The 23,446-nt window shown below is 41.9% G+C and overlaps 1 protein-coding gene across 3 annotated transcripts in view; it reads right to left on the reverse strand.

Annotated features, from left to right (window-relative positions):
* Window positions 1–19,270, reverse strand: part of NPSR1 (neuropeptide S receptor 1) — a 75,651-nt gene extending 56,381 nt beyond the window's left edge. Inside the window, exons 1-3 of one of the 3 annotated variants that reach the window (XM_086683566.1) lie at window positions 19,065–19,270; window positions 1,033–1,105; window positions 508–611 (exon numbers count right to left, since the gene is read on the reverse strand). In XM_086683566.1, coding sequence (XP_086539692.1) covers window positions 508–549 — 42 coding nt within the window. In that variant the 5' untranslated portion in view covers window positions 550–611; window positions 1,033–1,105; window positions 19,065–19,270. Of the gene's footprint in view, window positions 1–507; window positions 612–1,024; window positions 1,106–19,064 lie in introns of all 3 variants that reach the window. The other 2 variants (XM_086683560.1, XM_086683573.1) reach the window with 2 other exon arrangements.
* Between the last annotated feature and the right edge of the window lie 4,176 nt (window positions 19,271–23,446).

Below are 23,446 nucleotides of genomic sequence, written 5' to 3' on the forward strand. Positions count from 1 at the left end.
GTGGAGCCCTCATGAATGAGTGGGATTAGTGCCCTTATAAACAAGGCCTGGCAGAGGTCCCTTATTCCGTCTGCCATGAGAAGTCTGTAACCTGGAAGAGGGCCCTCACCTGACAATTGCTGGCACACTGATCTTGAACTTCCAGCCTCCAGAACTGTGAGAAATGAATGTTTGTTGTTTTTGTAAGACCCTTACTCTGTGGTATTTTTACAGTAGCCTGAATGGACCAAGAAAGCCAGAATATGTCAAAGTCCTTCATATTTACCGCCCCCCCAATTTAAAATGTGAATATTTATGTTCTTATTAATGCTTATTTATGTTTGCTTTATATATTAATTATTTTTAGCAAAAAAGAAATTTAAAAATCTTACCAATTTGGCTTATCCTTCCAACTAGGAGAAAGTGAGCAGTTCATTGTGTGGAAGTGTTTAGTTCTATATTATTTTCCTTGTGAAGACTCCAAAAACTACTTGTCACTTTGCCTCATATTTTTAAAGGGCTACATACCTGCAGATAGCGGACCACTCGGCAAACGAGATCAGGTGCCATAAAATCTCCAGTGAATCGCCAAATGATATCTGTCAAGATGTTAACCAGTCCTGTGAAAGAGTCTAACAAAAACATGCAAGTGGTTAACTTTAGTCTCTTTCAAATTTCCAGCCTTGCCACAATAGAAATCAATTCCTAGGGAGATTTTTTTTTCCTTCTGATTTATCAGGTGGCCATTAAGGAAAAATAAGGCAAGGCAGGAGTTCATTGACTTTTATTATTAGGTCTTGTTACCACTCAGATGTAACCACCTTGGAAGGATTTTGGTAATGACTAAAATGATTTTGGTAACCATACAGTTGACCTTTTAAGTCACAGAAGAGGAGTTTTAAGGGGGTTTAGATCTGTACCAAAATAAGGACTGTGTGAGGATCGATAAGGGAAAAATTGAGAAAAGGAAAATATTTATCTTTAAGAAGCCCCTCAAAATCCCTCTTCTTGTACCCACTGTTTTATAATGTCGACCTCTTGTTACCTCCCTACCAGCAATGACAGCACTCCACTTTCACTCCAGGTTTCTTTTCTTTCTTCTCCTTTCCCCTTTCAACATCTATGCCTGGAAAAAATCAAGTGCATGATCTATCAATTTCATTAACTTAATTGGCTAAAGAACAGAGGAACTGAGGCCAAGATTTGAGACCAAAGTCAGAGACTTTAGGCTGCTGTGGTTATCTCTAGTCATTTCTGTACTTAGATTGAAAGTTGTGTAGATATCTATATCAGAAATGGTAAAATATATGTCTAGAAGCTCCCTCTCACCCTTCCATGACATATCACTAATTGATCATGTGATCCAGAATCATTCTCAAAACAGTGCTGTAGGGATTCTCTGCTAATTGATGGATAGGGCTGGTACTTAAAACAGGATAAGTAAGAATTCATTGACTTAGAGTCACTTCCTTGGAACATGGGATATAACACTCTGTCAAAGACCCAAGAGGCAAGGCAAATTCATTGCCAGGGTAGCTCTTAGAAGTCTGGAGAAAGTGCTGGTCTTTCCTAGGCAAAAGAGAAATGCCTGAGTTGCCCCGGCAGACAGCAGAAAAAATAAAAATAAAAAGGCCAAGTAAAGTGTGCATGCTATAATGGATATATTATGTAAAGCCAGAAGACCCACCAGAGAATTATATTCCATGGAAGGACTCAGAAGACACATCACTCATCAAGAATGTACTGGTGAGAGGAGCACCTGCATTACAAAGAAGCTTCCAACTATGCTAGAGTGGATGTAGGAAAGGTGGTCATAGAGCCTGGTCTTATTATACATGGTAAGGCTGCACTGTAATAATTCTTCTAGTCCTTCCCCAAAGGGACCTATGGTCACTTATTTGTGTGACTGTACACTGGGGAAAGAAGAATATACAGACATTTTGAGTACTGAGGCACAGGCTCTATGTTGACATGATACCTAGAGACCTGAAGTGTCATTTTGGCCCGACTATAAGAGTGGAATCTTTGGGGCCAGGTAACAAATAGAATCCTAGTTGAAATGGAATGGTTCACTAGATCTGCAGACCCTCCATTATTCATTTCCCCATTCCCTGAATGTTTAATTTATACTAATATACTTAGCATTTGGAATAACTCCATATCTGCTTCCTCATAATAGTGGCAGACAGCAAGACTACTCATTGGACAACATGATGAATTACCCCTTATCATGGCCAATCTAGCTATTGCTGTATTTAAATGTCTTTGAATTACCAACAGTGGAGATCAACACTGAGCCCCAGTATGACACTATTTCTTAAGAAGATCAACCAGCTACTTTGTGACAAGCTGACTACATTGGACCCTTCAATATTGCAAGGGCCAGCTGTCCATCTTCCCAGCGTATACTTATTCTGAGTATGAACATGCTTTCCCTGACCTCTGAGTTGTAGTCAACACCATTCACCAATCTCTAGAGGATTTCTGATTGCCCAACTAGAATGGAATCCCGCATAACACAGTATCTGATCAGGAAACCCACTTCATTGTGAAGGGGATATAGGCTTGCACCATGGATCATAGAATCTATTTATGTCACACAGTGCACCACCCAGCACAGCTGTCTTCCTGGAGCACTGGGATGCACTAGTAAAGGCACAAAGTGCCAGCTTAGTGGCAATACTCTGAAAGCATGGAATCCCATCCTCCAAAATGCTGCATATGCATTAAATCAGAGCTCTCTTTATGGTGCTGTGTCACTAACAGGAGATATACATATGCCTGAGAACCAAGGGGTAGAGGTGGGAATGGTCACACTGCATATTACTCCCAGTGAACCCCTGGGGGGGGCACTGTGTATACCTCTCTGCTCTGCAGGCTGGAGGTCCTAGTCCCAAAAGGAAGTTGCAAACCTGCCGGGGGTCATAGCAAGGGTCCCCTCGAACTGAAAGTGATGGCTGACACGAAGACACTTTGGACTCGTTGGTCCAGGGACTAGCAGTCAAGAAGAGAAGTCACAGCTGTGGTCAGAGTAATTGGCTGTGATCAGCTGATGGAGGCAGAGCTGGGTTTATACAGTGAAGGAAGAGAAGAGGATGGGTAGAACACAGGTAATTTACTCATTATTTTATGATTGACTGTAGATAATTAGTGAATGGGGCTAGATGTGCTAAGCATACTGCAGCAGGCTCTCAGTGTAGGGTTGTGCAGATTTTTGAGGCTGTAGACTGCTCTGTCCTGCTGTGGTGGGAGGGTGCGTGGGGGCTGAAATCGAGGCGTTAGTATGGTCATGAAGACACACACCCTGGCTTCAGGCTGCACAAAGATAAAGCAAGTGTCAACTCTGTCCTGCATGACATACGAACTATACCCTCTACGAAACTGTTCAGATCAACATTCTAATCCTGCCTTTGTTGAGAAACACTGCCAGGTTTTATGGGAGAGAATCTGTGGTTTCTGTGCATTTCTGCTCAGACAGAAGAGTGGGCAGAACCTTACTTAGAAGTGAAGGGTATCCATTTGGTTGAGTTCAGGCTCTCGGAAAGCTGAACAGCTAAACCACAAAAGAAACTCCTATTTTGGAGTAGGCCGCTCATGATTTCATTTCCAATGGTTTATTTTTATTACTGTGTTTCTGTTAAAGAGGAGTAACAAAAACTGAAAATGGCACTGTCACTTGGTTAATTACTTCTGTGCATGCTGGAGAATGAGAACAGAAGGGAGGCTAGCATCCAGAGCAGGGGATGGCATGTCGTAGGTGCTCAGAACGTATTTGTCAAATAAATTGTCTCTATGGTTTGGAAAAGGCATTTATGGCTTTTTAAAAATTAAACTTGGGTTCCTGGGTGGTTCAGTCAGGTAAGCATCTGACTCTTAATTTCAGCTCAGGTCATCATCTCACAGTGGGTGAGATCAAGCCCCACATGGGGCTCTGCACTGACAGCATGGAGCCTGCTAGGGATTCTCTCTCTCCAGCTCTCTCTACCCCTCCCCCACTCACACTCTTTCTCTCTCTCTCAAAATAAACATTTTTTTAAAATAAATAAAATCAATTTTTATTTTGAAATAATTAAAGACTCACAAGACGTTGCAAAAATAGCACAGAGAGTCGTCACGTACCCATCACCCAGCTTCCCCCCATGGTGACATCTCCTGTAACTAGAGTCGGCTTCATTGTTCAAAGGAGAATTATTACTCTCAATCCAGGTTTCTGTACAACACGGAGCATGATCCTAAGGAATGTTACTAAGCAGTCATTATATCTTTGTCAATATTTTAAGTATTTAAAGTATCTCAAGATTTTTTAATCTAACAAAAAACTATAAATTCCTCATTTGAGAGATAGGCAAACTTCATGTGATTAAAATGTTTTCTAAGATTGTGTAACAAGTTACAGCTAAAGTCAGACTTGTAACCCAGACTGGATGTTAGTGTCTAGTCTTCACCACACTGGTTTTTTTCCTCCTTTTCCCTCCCCTCCCCTCCCCTCCCCTCCCCTCCTTTTCCCTCCCCAATTCTTGTTCTATCTGTTCTCCTTTAATCCCTAGACCAATATACAGGCACAATTCTTCCTCCCATGCCCTCATTCCCTGTCCTGGTTGCCCTGATTTTTCTCTCAGCCTCCTCTATTTGTAGGGTCACTCCACCCATAGGATTTGCTTTTATACCTTTAGAGAACTGTGATGGTAAATCTTCCTTTTCAGGATCTGTATTGTAAACAAGATAAAGGCTGAGCTCCCAACTTAGCATAAAGACTTGCTAAGACTTACCTCTTGCTAAGTAACCACCTGGCATTTTTATATTGAACACCATAGTGATCACACATTCATCTTTTCAGACATGCATTCCATCTTCTTGAAATTGCCTTCTTCCATTTGTCAGTCTGTTGAATTATTATTTACCTTTCAATATCTAGCTGACATGTCCTCTTTTTTCCAGGAGCTTCCTTTGACCATTCACAAGGTAGGGTCTGTCATGTAAGGTATTGGGCCCTCCCAGTCTTATGCCTGTCTGTCTTTTCCTTTTTGTTTCTCTGTAGATGACAATTAGAGCATGGACAAGCACATGGGAACTACAACAAAAGTGTCAAAGATTAGAGAAATCAGAGAAGTTCTGAGAAGGTCAGATTTGAGCAGCGTCTTGAGAGTCGTGGGTTATGACCTGATTAATAGAAATCTCATGAAGGGTTTCCTGGCAGGAATGGACTGGATGTGTGAGTGGATTGGGCCAATTGAAGTTCCTTGGATATTCTCTTTTGTTTTACATATTCTTTTTTTTTTTTTTTTAGTTTATTTATTCATTTTTGAGAGAGAGAGAGAGAGAGAGAGCATGGAAGGGGCAGACAAAGAGGGAGAGAGAGAGAATCCCAAGCAGGCTCTGCACCCTCAGTGCAGAGCCAGACGTGGGGCTGGAACTCACAAACTGTGAGATCGTGACTTGAGCTGAAGTTGGACGCTCAACCGACTGAGCCACCCAGGCACCCCTACGTATTCTTTAAATAAAGAATAATGGGGAAAATCCCTAAACTTATGTTTTTCTGAACTGAAGTGATACATTAACAATTATATTGTACCCCCAGTAACATTTCTTTTTTCTCCTGGAGCTCAGTCTTTAATGAGCCCATATCTAGGAGTAGACTATCAGTGAAGCCTGGGCCACAGCATTTGTTGCTATTAAGCAAATGCTGCTGGATCTGATCGGTAAAAAGCTATTTAGTCACCTAAGTAATTGAATACATTGCAAATAAACCTTTCTTAAATGGTAATTAACAGGACCTTGGGAACAAAGGGTGCACTTTAAAAGTCTTAATCACTTCCCCACTATTACTCCTGTTTCTTGAAATTTCTTCAGTGAGAGATCCTAGGAAGCTGAAATACTCAGAAAAGCCAAAACAGACTCCCTGCAGGCATTACTGCCCCTTTGATGCCTTCTTGCAAGTATGAGTGTGGGTTCCCAGTTGGAGCACAGATATGGGTGGAGTGGGGAGAAATCAAGAAAGAGGGGACACCTGAACTGAACCCTGAAGGGTCAGTATGAAGGGGTCGCATGGAAAGGGGGTGAAGGACACTGATTCTAGACAGGGATGACACCATGAGCAAAGTTGTGGCGAGAAAAAGTGAGGTGAGAGATTCCGTGGCTTGTGTATATGAAACAACATCAGTTTGTAGTTGCTGAAGTCTGAAGTAGGAGCTTCCAAGCGGCACGAAATGGGGCTGCAGAGACAAGAGTTGGGCCATTTAGGGTCTCTGGTGCCAGTTAAAGGAACTCTTGCACTTTTTCCCCTGTGTACTGTGGGAGCAATTGAATGTTGATGTGTTCAAACACCTGTTTCAAATAGATTTCTTTAGTTACTGTTGGGGGATCAGTTTGGGAGGTCCAGTGCTAGATTTTACACTACACTTGTTAGGGAAATGTGCAAAAGTTCAGGAAAGAGATAAGTAGTACCTGGGGTATGTCAAATAGGAATTGAGATATAGAGAAGGATGCAGATTTGAGGTATACTTTATAAGGTAAAATTAGGAGGACTTGGGGACTGAGTGATAGATGTTTTAAATGGGAGGCAAAGAGAGAAGTCTACACTGTATTATGGGTCCTGGCTTGGGTGTTTGTGGGAGATGGTGGTGCCTCTTGAGAATACGGGAGGATAATAAGTTCATTATACTTGGGTTGTTCCCAGTTTTTGGCAATTCCACATAAAGCTGTTACGAACATCTACGTATAAGATTTTGTGTGAATGTAGGTTTTCTTTTCCCTGGGGTAAATACCCAGGAGTGAGATTGTTGGGCTATAAGGCCCTAGCTTCAATTTGCATTTTCCTACTGGTTACCGATGTTGTTGTTATGGTCACTTGCAACCCCTATGCCTCAAATTCCTCTTTGAGTGTTCAGTGATGGTGGGAGCTGGGGCGTGGGGTGTTCTAATAATCCATTCTCTCCCCTCATCTGCATCTGCATTCCTGTAACACTGCTGCCTCTTGTTGCTCAGTGCTTGCTAAGCTGCTGGCTGGAGGGTTCTACTTTGCCTAAGCTCAGCCTCTTATATCCACCTGTGCATCTGGGCCATGGGGTTGGGACCTTCTCAGCACTCCAGTTCCTTCTCCACCATGACTGTCGAACTTCTGCTTTATATCTATGTGGTGAGTCTTGTGTGGGAGAGTTTTATGCCCTTCCCCTAGTAGTAGGTGACTTCTCATGGAATTGGTGTGGTACCCGGGGCCAGCCATTGTATGCCACCATCCCCAAGAGTTGAGGGTTTTTTATTGTTTGTTTCTGTGTATTTCCCTGTGCTCTGGGGCAACAGTATTTGGTCACACAGTGGCCTAAGGTTTTTGTTGAGAGGTAACTAGACAGGAGGGCATGATTTCATACCTTTCCTGAAGGCATAAACTAAACCTTCATGTATACCTTCACACTGTCTCTGTAACAACTCCTCAGTTCTGCCACCATAGAGTGGAAGCAGCCATAGACTGTCCTCTAACTGAACAAACATAGCTGTGTCCCAATAATAACTTTGTTTATAAAAATAGGCTGCAGGCTGGATTTGGTGGGAGGGCTACAGTTTTCCTCCCCCCCCCCCCCTCCTGCTCTACAGTATAAACTACAAATCGTCCTACTGTGACTTTTGGAGCCTTCCTGCCTACCTCTTAGGTCTGATCTTTTCTGGTCCTATTACAAATTCATACCATAAGGGAAACCCTTTCCACCAGCAGTTATACTGACAGCTGGTTAATTGATCAAAACGTTGGTTAAAAAAAGGAAGCACACACACAACCCCATCTTAAAACATTTTTATATAAAACATTAATGTGCATGTATTTATCCATTTCTTTAATGTAGGGCCAAGAGTTTTATTTGATTTTATGCATCATCTTTCTTTTGTGTGCAGAAAATACATCCATAATGCATCTTTTATGATTTCCAGTTTTGTTTTCTTTAAATTGGAAAACTTGAGATACCAGCGAAGCAATTTGAGGCAGAATCTCATTGTAGAGATTTTTATAATCCTTTTCATTCTTTTATAGTTACATTCCCTGTGCTTAATTCTATTGCTTCTTTTAGTGACTCAGGAAAAAAAAAAAGTCTTTCCAATGTATCCAACTTAATTTTCACAGAAACAACCCTTTCATGTTGTTTATGTCCATTATATAGTTGTAATAATGAGAACAACTGGCATAAACTGGTTTGGGAACAGACCCCTGGGACTCCTATAACCTAAGTAGTGGGAGCAGAAATGGACAGCTTCTTAGGGACTATCCTGCTAGTTGTGGGAGCTAGTTAGTCAGGGTGTGTGAAGGATGGAGACTGTTGGTTAGTCCAGTAAAGCATAAAGAAGATGCAGCCAACAGACCTTCTATGGGAGACCCTTACTGTTCCTTGACCATTCCTTGGCCATTCATTCTGCCAGCCCCTTTCTTCATGTTGCTCCCTTCGCTTGGGAGTTTCTTTATGCACCTCTGCTTAAGGATATCCTAACTCCTCTGGGTTTAGTTCAAGGTTACCACCTTTATGAAGCCTTTTCTACATACCGGGATTGGTTGATTACCTCCTCTGGGCCTCTCCCTAGCTTACCATCAAAGTACCATGACACATGAACACATTTATTTTTTGTACTTCTCTCTAATTTTGTTATGAGGGATAAAGATTTTTTTTAATGTGCCATCATGTCTCCAGACCCTAACATCTTCTTATTACATGGTAAGAGCGTGGTAACTTTCTGGTAAATGAATGGCGACATTATCACTGCTGTTGCTTGATTGGCTGCCTCAGCAGATGTGGTTTCACAGAGCAGACTGAGTCCCATTAACTGTGTCCTTCAAAGTAGATTAAGGTAATGATTTTGGAGTCAAGATGCTGGAAGGAGGAATGTGATTGGAAATTTTGATCCCCAAGCAGAATTCTAAAAGAGCTCTCTAGATTCTGAGATCTCTGCTAGATGGTAAGCTCCTGATTAGTAGTGGCTGTGCCTCACTCATGTTTATAGCCTCATCTTTTTTCAGGTTGTCTTGTGAGATACTCAGTACTTGCAAGATAAAGGAGGAAATGGCCAACTGAACAGATTTGCAAAGCTCTTGAAAATGCAAGGCCACTAGTGAGGGATTCACCTACATAGAGAATGAGTTGCAGCACCATTTCTTAGGTTCTCCTTGCTCTCAGCTGATGTTCATATTTTCCCTTACAAAGCAGGACTACAGGAATAATGAACACTTAGCAAGCCGAATAACTTTTTTTGGCAAATGAGTAGTACATGAGCATTTGTCACACTGGATAAGAGGACTACTGAATACAAACAATTTTAACAATGACTTTGACATTTCTGACAATGTAAGGTTATTTTAGCTTCAGCTATGGTGTTATGGACGAGAGGTGCTTTGGTTTTCCTGGAGGACACTGTAGATGGCAATGTCAACAGTGAATCTCCAGGGTATACAATGCTTCCAGCTCAACTCAACGTCTCTGGTGTGGTTGTTTTGTTTTTAAAGCAAGGGAGGTGGTAATTGTTTGCTTGTGGTTGCACATGAAAACGTTTTTGATATTGCTAAGAGTCCTTCTCTTTCTCTTTCTCTCTCTCTTTTAACAACCAAATGCTTAAGGACTCTCTAAATGGAACAAGATTTGAAGACTTTATGTAAAAATTTGTTTATTGATGGAATTTGCATTACCCAACCTGTCAGGTGCTTAACTGCCAATTAAAATTATTTCTCAAAAAGGTAGTTCTTGTGTTTCTAAGTTTTAGACTCATTTTACAATACTAATATGATCCTGGCACTGTGCCCTTCACCAAGATTAAGTACAGGCTGAGCTTAATGGCCCAAACTGTCAACTCCCCAGCTCTTTATTAATCCTGGGAAAGTGGCCCGCACCTCAGTCATTACTGCTCAATTAGGTAAATAACCATCACATCCATTCTCATCAGACCACTCTCTTCACAGAAAGCTGTTCCTGAGATTTTCAGTTAGTCTTAATAAGTCATGAATGTCGCTAGTGCCTCCCTTTTTCCATTGGTCCACTGAACAAATAAAAATCATGTGCCTGATTAAAGGAACACAAGTCATCCTAAAACCTATTCTCTGCTTCCATTGTGTGCAAAGGCAAGAATCTCAACACTTGAGGCCAACTGGCCAGTGTGGGTCATTGGTATTGCTGGGTGGTGAAGAACTCTTATATTCATATGTGTAAACATCAGGTTCAGCAAGAGCATACGTTTCCTTGAAGTGAGGACAAATAAGGCACTGAGTTGCTGCCATTTCTCCTCCTCACTCCACTTTAGGGGGAAACTTCTGGAGGCATGACAGTACATCATCACCATTGCACAACGTGAGGATCAAACTGACTCTGGGTGTAAATACAAGACATAGACAACTTGTTTCCTCCTTTACTGAGAGTTTGCTTTCCTAGTAAGAATGGTCTTCCATCCATCCCATCAATGGTCTTGCATTTTTAAATATCCAAGAGAAGGGGAGGAGTTCCATTTGCAGTTATCCAAGAGAAGAATTCTTTTAATGGGTTTTTTTTCTTTGCAGTTCTTGCCCAAAGGCTGAGTTGCAGCAGGTTGGCACGAAAGCTGTAAATTGTAATAAGAAATATTTGGTTCTCATTTCATCCTGCTGCAAAAAGGGTCAGACTTACACATAAAGAGGTGAGGCAGACATGGAGACAGGCTGCTCACATCCCTCTTGAAGAAAAACCTCACTGTCCAACTGTGGAGAGTGTGGTTTTCTGGCATCCTCCAGCTGTTAGATTCCTCGGGGTCTGTCCCAGCTTCCTAGTTGAGATCACTCTATTAGTAGTACAAGCTCTGCCAAGGACTGGGCAAGGTGTGAGTAAAAGGGTCTAGTCATTTCCATCTAGCATGGGAGTCCTACAGTGAGCTGGTAGAAACTGTAAGGTTGTCATCATATTCCAATGGGTCCTCTTATAATCTTTCTTCTTCCCTTTGCTTTTCATAGATGTTATATCCCCTCCAATTTTTGCATGCTTAATTCTGTTGCAGCATCTGTCTCCCAAAGAACTCAACATGCAACAGGAGATAGGGCAGGAAGAGACGCACGACCATTCATTGTCTAGAGAGAGTCTTTAAAGGCTGCCTCTGCATAATCTAGGATCTTAGCTCCTAGCCCAGTCCCGAGCTCCTACCCAATTTTCTGGAAGATAGTTTTCTGAAAAAAATTGATAAATAGGAGGCTCAGCCTTTGTTTAAACTTGATCTACAGTAAAGACCGTCTATGTTATTTTCTATAATGCATGCTTGTTAATTTATCTAGTTAATTTAATACATTTGGCATCCACTATGAAGACAGTGCTAATTAAATTAAGTGATTGGCTCACAAGGTGAATACAACCAAGCCAATACTTGAGAGAATAGAACACCAAGAAATACTAGTTGTGATGAAGGTTCGGAGATAGGGCCATTGTTTTGCTGAACAGCAAAGATGCTGTTTATGGGGCAATTCTTTGTTGGGCTAGACCATACTGTGCATTGCAGAAAATGTGGCATCCCTGGATTGTGTGATAGTTCCAAATGCCCAAACATTTCTAAATGCCCCAGGACTGCCTCCAGTTGAGAATCACTTACAAGGCAAGCTGAGGTGTTCAAGGTCAGAGTTATCGAAAAGAGTCTGAGCTGTGGCATAATATATTGGGGCAAAAATGAGTTGTCTGTGTTGAGTGGGGAATGGAGCCAAAGCTCAGAGGGGACAGAAGATAGGAGCAAGCATGCAGAGGAAGGGAGCAGAACCAAATCACAGGGCCAGAAGAAAGCTGGAGGATTTGGGCCACGGTTGGTCACTAGAATAGCACAGTGAGATGAGAGCAATGCCTAGCCTAGTGGGTGATTGATTAAGGCAGAAACAGGGATCAGCCTGGGAATAAGAGAGCTGCCTGGGCTTCAGAGCTAGTACTCATACACTGGACACCCTACTGCCTTGGCCTGTTAGTTCCAGTGCATTTTATAAGGCCTTGGCCTCATCTTTCTAGGTGACATTCCCTTTTCCCCAAAAATAGCTCTCTGAGTCTGGGCAGAGGGTGGAGACAAATTTTTGGCTGACCGCCTTTGGCGTTGCGTGAAGGATTTAACATACGTTAGTTTAAGGGCATCTGGGTGGCTCAGTCGGTTAAGCATCCGACTCCGGCTCAGGTAGTGATCTCATGGTTCGTGGGTTCGAGCCCACATAGGGCTCTGTGCTGGCAGCTTGGAGCCTGGAGCCTGCTTCAGATTCTATGTCTCCCACTCTCTCTGCCCCTCCCCCACTTGCATTCTGTCTCTCCCTCTCCAAAATAAACATTAAAAAATTTAACATGCATTAGTTTATTTAATGCAGTGTTTGTATAAGTGTATCTGAGCCAAACTCTCTACCCTACACATAAATAGAATCAGTGACCATTGAGAGTCTGCATTCAAGTTTGGGTTCAGTGAAATTTGGAGTGTAAATTGGACTTTTATAGATTTCTAATTGAATAGAATAATTCTAATTAGATGAAATGATTCCATCTAAGGTGCAGGACGACTATAGACACTCAGAAAAATCACAGAATCTTAGAGAAGCTGGGACACTATCACTGAACCAACATACGGACTTCTGCATGTGATAAGGATTAACCTCCATCAACAGTGGAGACCAGGTCAGGCATAATTTACACATAATCTCTTTCCGTCACCGTAATTGTCCAAAGGAAGGCAATAATATAATTTCTGTATCTTGTGGTCATTATGCAGATTAAATTGAGTAAAGCACACAAAGCATGAATCTCGGTGCCGGTCACAAAGGAGGCTTTGAATGCATGGTCCCTGCTCTGCTCACTTCCCCAAGAGAGAAATGAAGTGATAAGAATTTAAGTAACGTGTTGAAAGCCACACAAATGATAAGCACCAGAGCCAGGACTCACACCCAGGTACTTAGACCCTGCCACTTGATTTTGTAGAGCTTTCAAACTAAGAATGGTTTTTCAAATGTTTTAATAATTGAACAACATTACAAGAGTGAAAACATTTTGTGGCACATGAAAATGATATGAAATTCAAATCGCAGTATCCACAAGGTTATTGGAACACAGCCATGCCCATTTGCTCACATATTGTCCATGGCTGCTTTCCTGCTACACCAGCTGAACTCGGTGACTGAGACAGAGATCATATGGCCCCCAAAGCGTAAAATGTTTAGATAAAGCTGGCCGACCCTTACTGCGGACCTTAGACCCCTGATCTTTCCTTTATGCCCAAGTGCTGGTGGATCCAGATTGCTTGTGACTTTGCCAAATTTTTCCGGCATTCTTGGGGAATTTTCAAACTGCCAGACAGGTTGCACTGAAGGGCTCCCTGCTGGCTTACATAGGAGAGTTTTGAAGGTACCAGATGGGAACAGATTCCTTCCTTTCATCTTAACAAAAATCCAATCTCACTCTCTTTCATCTTCAAAGATTTGATTAATGAGGACACAAAGAGGGAGAGAGAACAATTCCTACTCTTGCACTGGGCCAGGCTGCCAGCTGGAGCTGCTGCCGTTTGAGCCCCACCTCCCCATGTCTGACAGGTCCCCGAGCCCCCAGCCCTGCCCAGCGGACGTGGAGGCTGACTGCACAAGCTCCAGAGGCAGGGACCTGCTTTGTGTTGGCTTCTCCACTCACGGGCACTATGGTTTGGAGCAAGTCATGTAACCTCTGTCAGCATCAGTTTCCACAGGTCTACAGTGGGAGTAATGAAAACATCCATAGCGCAGGCAATTTGTAGGATTAAATGAGAAAATACATGTAAATAGTTCTTTGTTTTGTGAAGAGTTGGCTGAGTAAACATTCAGTAAATAGGAACCATTATTAGTATTTTTTTTTTCTGCCTACTTGTCAGCAGGGAAGAAGCTAATTTTCTGATCCCAGCTAAAATGCCCTGGGAGGTATTTTTAAAACATTTTTTAGAGTAACACCAGCACACAATACACAATTCAAGCAGTACAAATAATAAAAATAGATGTCTCACAATGTTCAAGGCAGCACTATTCATAATAGCTTTAAACTGGAAATTACCCAAATGGCCATCACGAGTAGAATGGAGAAATAAATTGTGCTATATTCATACAGTGGAGCCATTCAATAAAGAGTGTGAAGGGTCTACAATATGTGCAACAATGTTGACGAATCTCTTGAACAGAATGCTGTGCCAAAGGAGCCACACATAAAACGCATGCCTACTGTAAGGCTTCATCTGGAATATACAATAAGGGGAAGCTCTCCTCTGCTTCTGGGATTACCCTTGGCGGAGGTGAGGGGTGGGGGCTAGAAGGTGGTGGAAGGAGATCAGGGGAAACCAGTGGTGCTCTGTTTCTTGATTTGGGTTCTGGTTACATAGGTATACTCAGTTTGTGAACATTCATTAAACTGATATTGGTAATGTGTGCACAGGATTAGACTTCATATTTCAATATGAAGAATAAAAACTAAAAATAAGAAAGCCACCTTCCACCTACTCTTGACTTCCACTCACTCAACTCCGTCCTTAGAAGCAGCAAGTGTTACCATCAAACAGAATCGCCAGAGCTGGTCACTGAATGTACAAGAACGTGTCTGCATGGGTAGATTGTGGGTCTTTCATTCTTTCTTTGGATTTCCTGAGAGGAAGTTTTTGTGTTATTTTATAACATCTTTATTTTTAGAGCAGTTTTAGGGTCACAGCAAAATTGAGCAGGAGTACAATGAATTGCCATATACCCCCTGCCCTCACATATGCACAGCCTCTTCCATCATGAACGTCTCCCACTGGAGTGGTACATTTGTTACCATTAATGAAAATGCTGACACATCATAATCACCTAAAGTCTATGGTTTACATTAGGATTTTCTCTTGATGATGTATGTCCCAGGATCTCGGACCAATATATAATAAAATGGAACCAGCATTATAGATAGTATCACACAGAGTATATTCACTGCCCTAAAAATCCTGTCTGAAAGCAAGTTTTGATGTGCCTAGCCCTATGTCCAGTTGACCAGCTGTTACAAAAAACAGACCTCAGGAGAAGGAACGAGAGCAGAGGGGTTGGGAAGGGGCTCGGATGTTGGGTAACCCTCCTGGCCCTGGCAAGATTTCTGCAAATGTTTGTTGAACTGTCAAAGTGAATTTAAGGGCTTCAACATGGCTGGGCCTTTTTCTTCGTGTTGGGTTGTTGTCACCTCATGCCTTCTTTGTGTCTCAAACTCCAGTTATCGTTTTGGGCAGCCCCGTTCACACGCCTATTCCTGATGAGCACTAGGCCCGATCTGTGATTCTGAATAACATCCATCTTCTCTCATTCTGAAGCTGTAACGGTGTCTGACAACAGGAAGGGATATTTGAAATCAGGCCACCATGAAATCCCTGGGAAGACATCCTCGTATTTCTGGACTTTTTATTCTGTCTTACCTTCCCCACTGGTGACTTTCTCTTGCACTTTTGGCAGCATCAACAACCCCAGATGTTGTCACCCTTTAAGACCCACTGCGAGGGTTACCTCTGTATGGAGTTCCCCCCATGTGCCCCTGGAGGGCAGACTCTGACTTGTACCATTTCATCTAGTATTCCTTTAAGTGATCATCAGTCTATAATTATCGATTGCTGCCCACTAGGCTTCACATACCATATCATGTGCTAGACATCCCCCGAGGAAGAGAACCCCATCCCTGTCCTCTACTTGCTCACATTCTGGTGTCAAAGGGAGTCATGTAAAATAATTTAACACGTTTTTCCATGGTATCTGTACAAAGGATGGGGTGACCGATCAGCTCTGCTAAGGGAGGAGCCCAGAGGACAAGGTAGGCTTCACCGAGGTTCCCCTTGAGCTTTGTATCTCAAAGACTGAGCAGTGCTTTGCTAGACGGATGACAGCAAGAGAGCAGCATGCAAAGTATGAAGCACCCATCGCCATTCATCATTTAGGGTGTCATTTTATTTACTAGTCTTTCCAACTAGACTGTGACAGACTCATGGATGAGACTCATAACAGCCTTCTCTACTCCCTTAGTCAAGTTCTAGACACTAAAATTAGATGGAAACAAAAGATTAAGGGCAAACCCAGGAAGAGTCTTCTTAAAAGATTTAACTAAGGGCCTGAATTTTACATGTTCAGCAAATCTCCATTTTTAGTGTGCAGACTTCTCATCAGACTTGGAATACAAAGGAAACCTTCTAAAGAGATGAAACTGAACTTCAATTGGAGCAGGTTTTATAATCAGGGTAAAACTGTGACTAGCATCTTGTCACCTCTGTACTTTCTGCTTTATTCTATATCCCATGCCTGGGTCCCCAGGGCTTGCTTCTCCAGGTCTCAGGAGGATATGAATTATTTTGAGTGTAACTGGGTCTGGCCTGTGACATAGTCCTTGTTTGCCACTTAATTGCTCTGTGACCTTGGGCAACTTACTTAGACATCTTGGGTCTTTGTTACTACCTTATAAAACTGAGATAAGTATGCATACTTACTTTGTCAAGATTAAATGTCATAAGTGTTTGGAACATAGCAATAATGTAAGCTTTTCCTTCTTTTCTTCTCCTTACTTTCCTTTCTAACCCCTTCCCTCTTTCCTTAGCAGGATTGAGAAGAAATTTGGGGAAGAGAGAGCCTAGGAGTCAATGAAGAGACTCTGAGCAGCTGATGGAGACTTTGGGAGAGGTAAATGGATGGGTAGAGAGAAATTTTAAGACACTTTGCTGGGTTTCTTACAATTTATCCCCATGGATAAATGCCATTACAACTGAGAGGTTTCCTTTCTTTTTTATTTTTTATTTTTTATTTTTTATTTTTTCAATATATGAAATTTATTGTCAAATTGGTTTCCATACAACATCCAGTGCTCATCCCAACAGGTGCCCTCCTCAATACCCATCACCCACCCTCCCCTCCCTCCCACCCCCCATCAACCCTCAGTTTGTTCTCAGTTTTTAAGAGTCTCTTAGGCTTTGGCTCTCTCCCACTCTAACCTCTTTTTTTTTTTTTTTCCTTCCCCTCCCCCATGGGTTTCTGTTAAGTTTCTCAGGATCCACATAAGAGTGAAACCATATGGTATCTGTCTTTCTCTGTATGGCTTATTTCACTTAGCATCACACTCTCCAGTTCCATCCACGTTGCTACAAAGGGCCATATTTCATTCTTTCTCATTGCCACGTAGTACTCCATTGTGTATATAAACCACAATTTCTTTATCCATTCATCAGTTGATGGACATTTAGGCTCTTTCCATAATTTGGCTATTGTTGAGAGTGCTGCTATAAACATTGGGGTACAAGTGCCCCTATGCATCAGTACTCCTGTATCCCTTGGGTAAATTCCTAGCAGTGCTATTGCTGGGTCATAGGGTAGGTCTATTTTTAATTTTCTGAGGAATCTCCACACTGTTTTCCAGAGTGGCTGCACAATTTGCATTCCCAACAACAGTGCAAGAGGGTTCCCGTTTCTCCACATCCTGAGAGGTTTCCTTTAAGACTGAAGTTGGATGCTTCTTTGGAGCATGACATCAGGCTGAGACTGGCCACAAGGGGGCTCAGCTTTGTTGGGGTTGCATACCGTGCAGAGGAGGGATGGGATATTATTTATCTAGAAGTTTCAAGGTCACACTCTTGACCTTAGTGTGTGCCTGTCAGGCATTCCTTTAAGGGCTGTCACCTGGGAAAAGCATTCAACTTGAGACTAATATGTGGCTGGCTAAGGGCCTTTTCTCAGTAATATCTTGGAGCTTTGAAGTAGCTTATCCCCATTATTAGAGGGGATTATGCAAAGATCCTCCATCCATTTGACAGGGATTCAGGCACAGTGGGGAGATGGATGCAATGACCCAAGCTGTGTCTCCCGGACCTGTGTCTATGATTCCATAATGACTCGCCAGGACCCTTCTCTATGTCACCCACCCCACCCCCAGGCACGAGAGTCCCAACACCCCAGTTACTCTTCCCCACTCTCGCCCCCATTTCAGCCCACCAGAAGTAAAAGGCTCTCTATTGCAAACAAATCTAACTGACAGCTAATTTTCCAGGGCTAATGGTTGAAGCCACTTATGCTCTCCACAGTACTTTCATTTTAATGGGGGCATCAAACCTTGGCCCAGGAGGGACTCTTTAATGGAGGGATTCCAGGCAGTGTGGAATGCGGACAGGAGCAGAATGGGCTGGCAGCTTGCCCAAGGTCACACAGCAAGGTGGAGGCAGAGCTGTAAATAAAGCCCAGCCACCTCAACTCCCAGTCTCACACTGCTGCCCCAGCCTGAGGCTGCCTCTTTTGGTCACCAAGGGGACTTCCGGCCCTATTCTTGAACTGTGTTAGTGACTGTGCCCAGGCCTGAGTGTGAAGAGTGTGATGTGAGACCCAAACAATCCTCCCCCACTGCCAGAACCCAGCATGAAGAATAGGAGCGTGGAGGAGGCTTGATCAATAGATATTATGCAAATGCCTAGAGCAATAACATTCCCTTCCATTACCAAGCTAACAGTCCCAATAAAGAGCGTGCCTGGATTCTGACAGTTTTATTTTTCCTGGTTTGTCTGACGGAAACCAGGGTCTGACTGATGCCCACATGAAAGCATAAAAGGTACATGACTGGCAGAGGCCCAATTCCTTTTTCTCTGAAATAGAGGCCCTTGCACCATGAGCTTGCAACAGCCCGGCTCTGTGCACATCAATTATGTTCTCTGGCTGAGAGCCTTGCTGAGTAGTAAACATGCCTAGAGCCACGATGAGCCTCATTTGTGATGCAGCCCCCATAGAAGGGAAGCAGCCGGGCAGCGGAGCCCACATGCCCTCCCTCCTTCCCCTCTCCACCTCCTCCTGCCTGTCACAGCAGCTAAGGCATCCTGGGATCTGAGTATTTGTTACACTTTTGTTTGTAGTGTACAAGAAAAATAACATTCTTTATCTTCTAAACCTGAAATTAATTGCTAGTGTGAACTCCTACTCTGCTGGATGTCGAAAAATTAATTGCAGTCAATTAAGTGTTTACTCTTCCCCTGTCTCTGTAGTCCTCTTTAAGTTCTAGAAAACTTATTCAGTATTAAGTCGTGTGTGTGTGTGTGTGTGTGTGTGTGTGTGTGTATGGGTGTCTGCCTGTGTGCATGGCGTCTGGTCCTAGGTGTCTTACCTTATACTCACTGGCGTCTACTAAGAAGTCCTCAATCCCATCTTGCTTTTGGTTGATCAGCAGATCAAAGTGATGCCTGCCTTGTTCCAGTTGCATGGCCCCTTTAGGCCACCAGCTGTCTCTTCCTTGGTTGCTCAGAATACATTCCTCTGTCCCTGCACCAGGATAAGGGCAGTCTCTGCAGACTGCATGTGGCTATTTCAGACTCTCTGCCTACACACCCACACAGATATTTCTTCTCACTTTCAGTGCTGGGTTGTGGGGAGGGGGAACCCCCCTCACTCACTCCTTGGACTACCTCTGGAGAATGTGGGTCACAGATCCCCTTGCCCTTGAATTTCTCTGACTTGTAGTTCCCCTCCCATATCCCCCTAATGTTTGTCCTGGAGTGGCTCAAGGCTCAAGGTCTCCTTCTCAGCAATGCCCTGATGTCTTGGCTCTTGTCTCCTGCACGTGTCTCCTCACCCTTTCCCATTTCTGGATCCAGGTAGTCTAGCTTTTCAGCTTTTCTTCCATATCACTTGAAATTCAAAAGCCAAGAAGTAGACTATTTTGTTTTCACATTCCTTTAATAAACCTTCGTTATGGCAGTAAAAGCCTCATGATATAGTTGTCCAAATGGAGGATTATGTAGCGATAGAAATGCTAAAGAGGAAAGGGGGAAGAACACATTGGTTGTGGAGCAAAAACATCATACGGTTACATTCGATTTTTTAAAAACTTGCTTGCAGTCATTCTCAAATAGAGTTCCAGAGAAAATTAAGCCTTAAGGAACATGATTGGAGTTTTCATCTTCTCAATGTTCCCAAGGTTGATACCTTCCCAAAGTTGCCCAGGGCATTTCCCCAGGGTAATTCTGGATGCACAGGAGAAAAATAATTCATTAAAGCAACGGACACTTTGGGAAAGCAATTCTCAAAATGTGATCTGAGGACCCCTCAGGGTCCCCGAGACCCTCGGTCTATCAGGTGAAAACTATTTTCATAGTAATACTAAGACTTTATTTGCCTTTTTTGACTCTCGTTCTCTCATGAGTGTCCTATGGCCTTTGGAAAATTCCTCTGTGCAAACATAAACATCTGCGTACACACAGAAAATAGGTGTACAGCGATTTCATTGGAAATTATCAAGTAAACAGTATTATATAACCTTTAAAAAATGTTAAAGCAGGGGATTATAAATTTGACGAGATTAAAAGGCAACTGTAACTGAGCAGATATATTAAAACAAGAACAAAATAGAACTTTTAGAAATGAAGAGAAATTATGTAATAATTAAAATTAAAATCTCAATAAACATGCTAATAGAAGACTAGAACCACATGAATAGAGAACTGTAAGCTTGAAGATAGGTCTGAAGAAATCACCCTGAAGGCAATAAAGACAAGGAGGTGGATCAAAGAGAAGTTAAAACCCATAGTGAATAGAATGAGAAAGTCCAACACAAATCTCATTGGAGTTCCAGAAGATGATAAAGAGAAAGGAAAAGAGGCACTATTCAAAGAGATAGTGGCTATGAATTTTCTGGAACTGAAGGACACCAATCCTCAGATATAGGAAAACTGACAAAGTCTGGGTTTTAAATTTCCCACACAATTCTCAGACAGTATTTCAGATTTAGGATGAGGAAATCATGTGTGTTGTTTTGAATCACAAACCAAATGGAGTGTCTATTATGAACAGAAGGCCTAGGAGATCAGGGTTTCTTAATGCAACTCCTAGAGTTTCAAACACAAAAAAGTCATGAGGAGACTTTATCTGATTCCAAGGCCAAGGCTAGGAAGAAAACCTGGCCATAAACATTCACTTTGGTGGTTCAACAAACATTTGTTGAAGCCTTGCCAGACTGCAAGAAAGTCACCCAGCCTCAGGACTCCTTCCCACCTCCTCTGCTTTCCCTTATCTTCTATCTAAGGTCCACTTCTCCTTTGTGGCAGTCAGTCAAACTGCACACAAGACTAGGCACATGAGTACTTGCTCTAAGGAAAGAAGAAAAAGGAAGCACCTAACATAAAAATACAAAATGTTGTGTGTTTTTAAAGTTGTATTTATTTAAGTAATCTCTACACCCAACTTGGGGTCCAAACTCACAACCATGAGATCAAGAGTTGTATGCTTTTCTGACAGAGCCAGACAGACACCCCCCAAAACACAAAATGTTTTAAAAAAAGAATTCATCAGACGAATACTAACTAAAACAAAGATGCTATAGATACATCAATACAAGATAAAATCTTAAAGGCTAACAGCATTGCTGAAGATAAAAAGAGTTACTGAATATTGATTAAAAGTTTAATTCACTGGGAAGATGTAGGAATTCTAAATCTTTTATAATAAATAAAATAAAAAATAATAGAACTATAGGGAGAAGTAGACAAATCTACCACCATACCTGCAGATTTTAGCAATTTCTTTTAATTATTTATAGGTCAAGTAGATAAAAAATCACTAAGAATAGAAAAGATTTGAATTATACAATAAACAAGTTTGACCTGATATAAATATATAAGTAATGCCCCTCAGATCTGGAGAACACATATTTTCGAAGGCACCTAGCACATTAAGAAATTGATATGCATTAGACCATGTGTCATGTTTCATCCAATTTCAAAATATCCAAAACACGCAAGACATTAAGCTAACAATAGCAAAGACATAACTAGACAAGCCTGGTACTTTTGAAAATTAAAAAACACACTTCTAAATAATTATTTGTCCAAGAAGAAATCATAATAAAAATCATAGATTAATTAATCATAATTATATAGTAAGGAAAATAGTAGCTGTCAGAACTTGTGAGAGGAAATTCAAGTATCTTTGAGAAATACGTATAATCCCTAAATGCCTATATTAGAAAAGAAATAAGTATGAAAGTAAATTAAGTAACTTAAGAAGCCAGAAAAGAGTGGAAGTGGTATTACTGAAAATGGCAGAGTAAGGAAATCCCTGAACTCTCAGAATCAACTTTCAAAGAACGCTGAAATATAGTAAAAAACTTACAACAACCAGGGGAAAGACTAAGAATTTGCTGCATTGTGGTAAGAGAGTGCTACAACATTTTACACTGCCTTCCTTCCATACCCTAGTCCCCAGATCAGCAATGGCCATAAAGACACCACATTCCTGGTGCAGGTTGCTACTGCCACAGGGATCAATACAAATCTCATTCTCAAAGAGCTGTGGTTGTATGTTTTGACTTGTCCAGCAGCTCCCTTTAAGCACTGGTACAAAGTGTGCCTTCATTTCACCTGGCTTGGAGTGTTCTCAGGACTGAAACACTTCCCAAGTGGTACTTGCTGAAAACATTTAAAGACAAAGGTATTGAATATGGCAGTATGGACCAAAGAATAATAATAGGGACAAAGCAATAGAGAGATCAAAAAGCCTGGGAAAGATGAGGTTGGGAGAGAAGATATTTGGGGGAATAAAGGCTGAAAGCACCCATGAATACAGGTGAATCAAGGTCACACGCAGGGCTCAGGGATGCGTGAATTCTCTGACAAGTCTGGAGAGAACCCTAATCTTTCACTTCTGGGCATCTCAGAAGGAGAAGAGAGAAACAGAAAAGAGTAGAAAGAATATTTGAAGAAATAATGGCCCAAACGCTCCCCAATTTGAAGAAAGACATGACACTACACTTGCAAAAATCCCAATGAACTCCAAGCAGGATAAACTTATAGAGATCTACACAAAGACACATTATAGTTAAACTGTTGAAATCCAAAGAGAAAGACAGAATCTTAAAAGCAGCACAAGAGAACTGACATGTCATATATAAGGGATCCTGCATAAGATTAACAGCATATTTCTCTTCTGAAACCATGGAGGCCAGAAGGCAGTGGGATGACATATTTAAAGTGCTGAAAGAAAAAACTGTCAGTCAAGTTTTATATGCAGCAAAACCAGCTTTTAAACATGAAATAGAAGTGCCTGGGTGGCTTAGTCAGTTAAGCATCCAAATTTGACTCAGGTCATGATCTCATGGCCTGTGAATTTAAGCCTCACGTTGGGCTCTGTGCTGACAGCTCAGTGCCTGGAGTCTGCTTCTGGTTCTGTGTCTTCCTCTCTTTCTGCCCCTCCCCAGCTCACACTCAGTCTCTCTAAAATAAATAAATAAATAAATAAGAAGGAGAAATTAAGATATCCCGAGATGAAAAATGAAAAGTTCTTCAGCCATGAACATGCTCCAGGAGAAATGTTAAAGGGAGTCCTTCAGGCTGAAATGAAAGGACACAAAACAGCAAGTAGAAACCATGTGAAAAAATAAAGAACAGTAAGATTCATGGCAAAGGTAAATATAAAAGCTAGTATATTATATTTCAGGTTTGTAACTCTTCATTTTCGTTCAATATGCTTTAAAAGACAATTGCATAAAACAGTAAT

Source organism: Puma concolor, chromosome A2 (genome assembly GCF_028749965.1).
Source record: "Puma concolor isolate L17-30 chromosome A2, mPumCon1.1.hap2, whole genome shotgun sequence".
Lineage (NCBI taxonomy): Eukaryota > Metazoa > Chordata > Mammalia > Carnivora > Felidae > Puma > Puma concolor.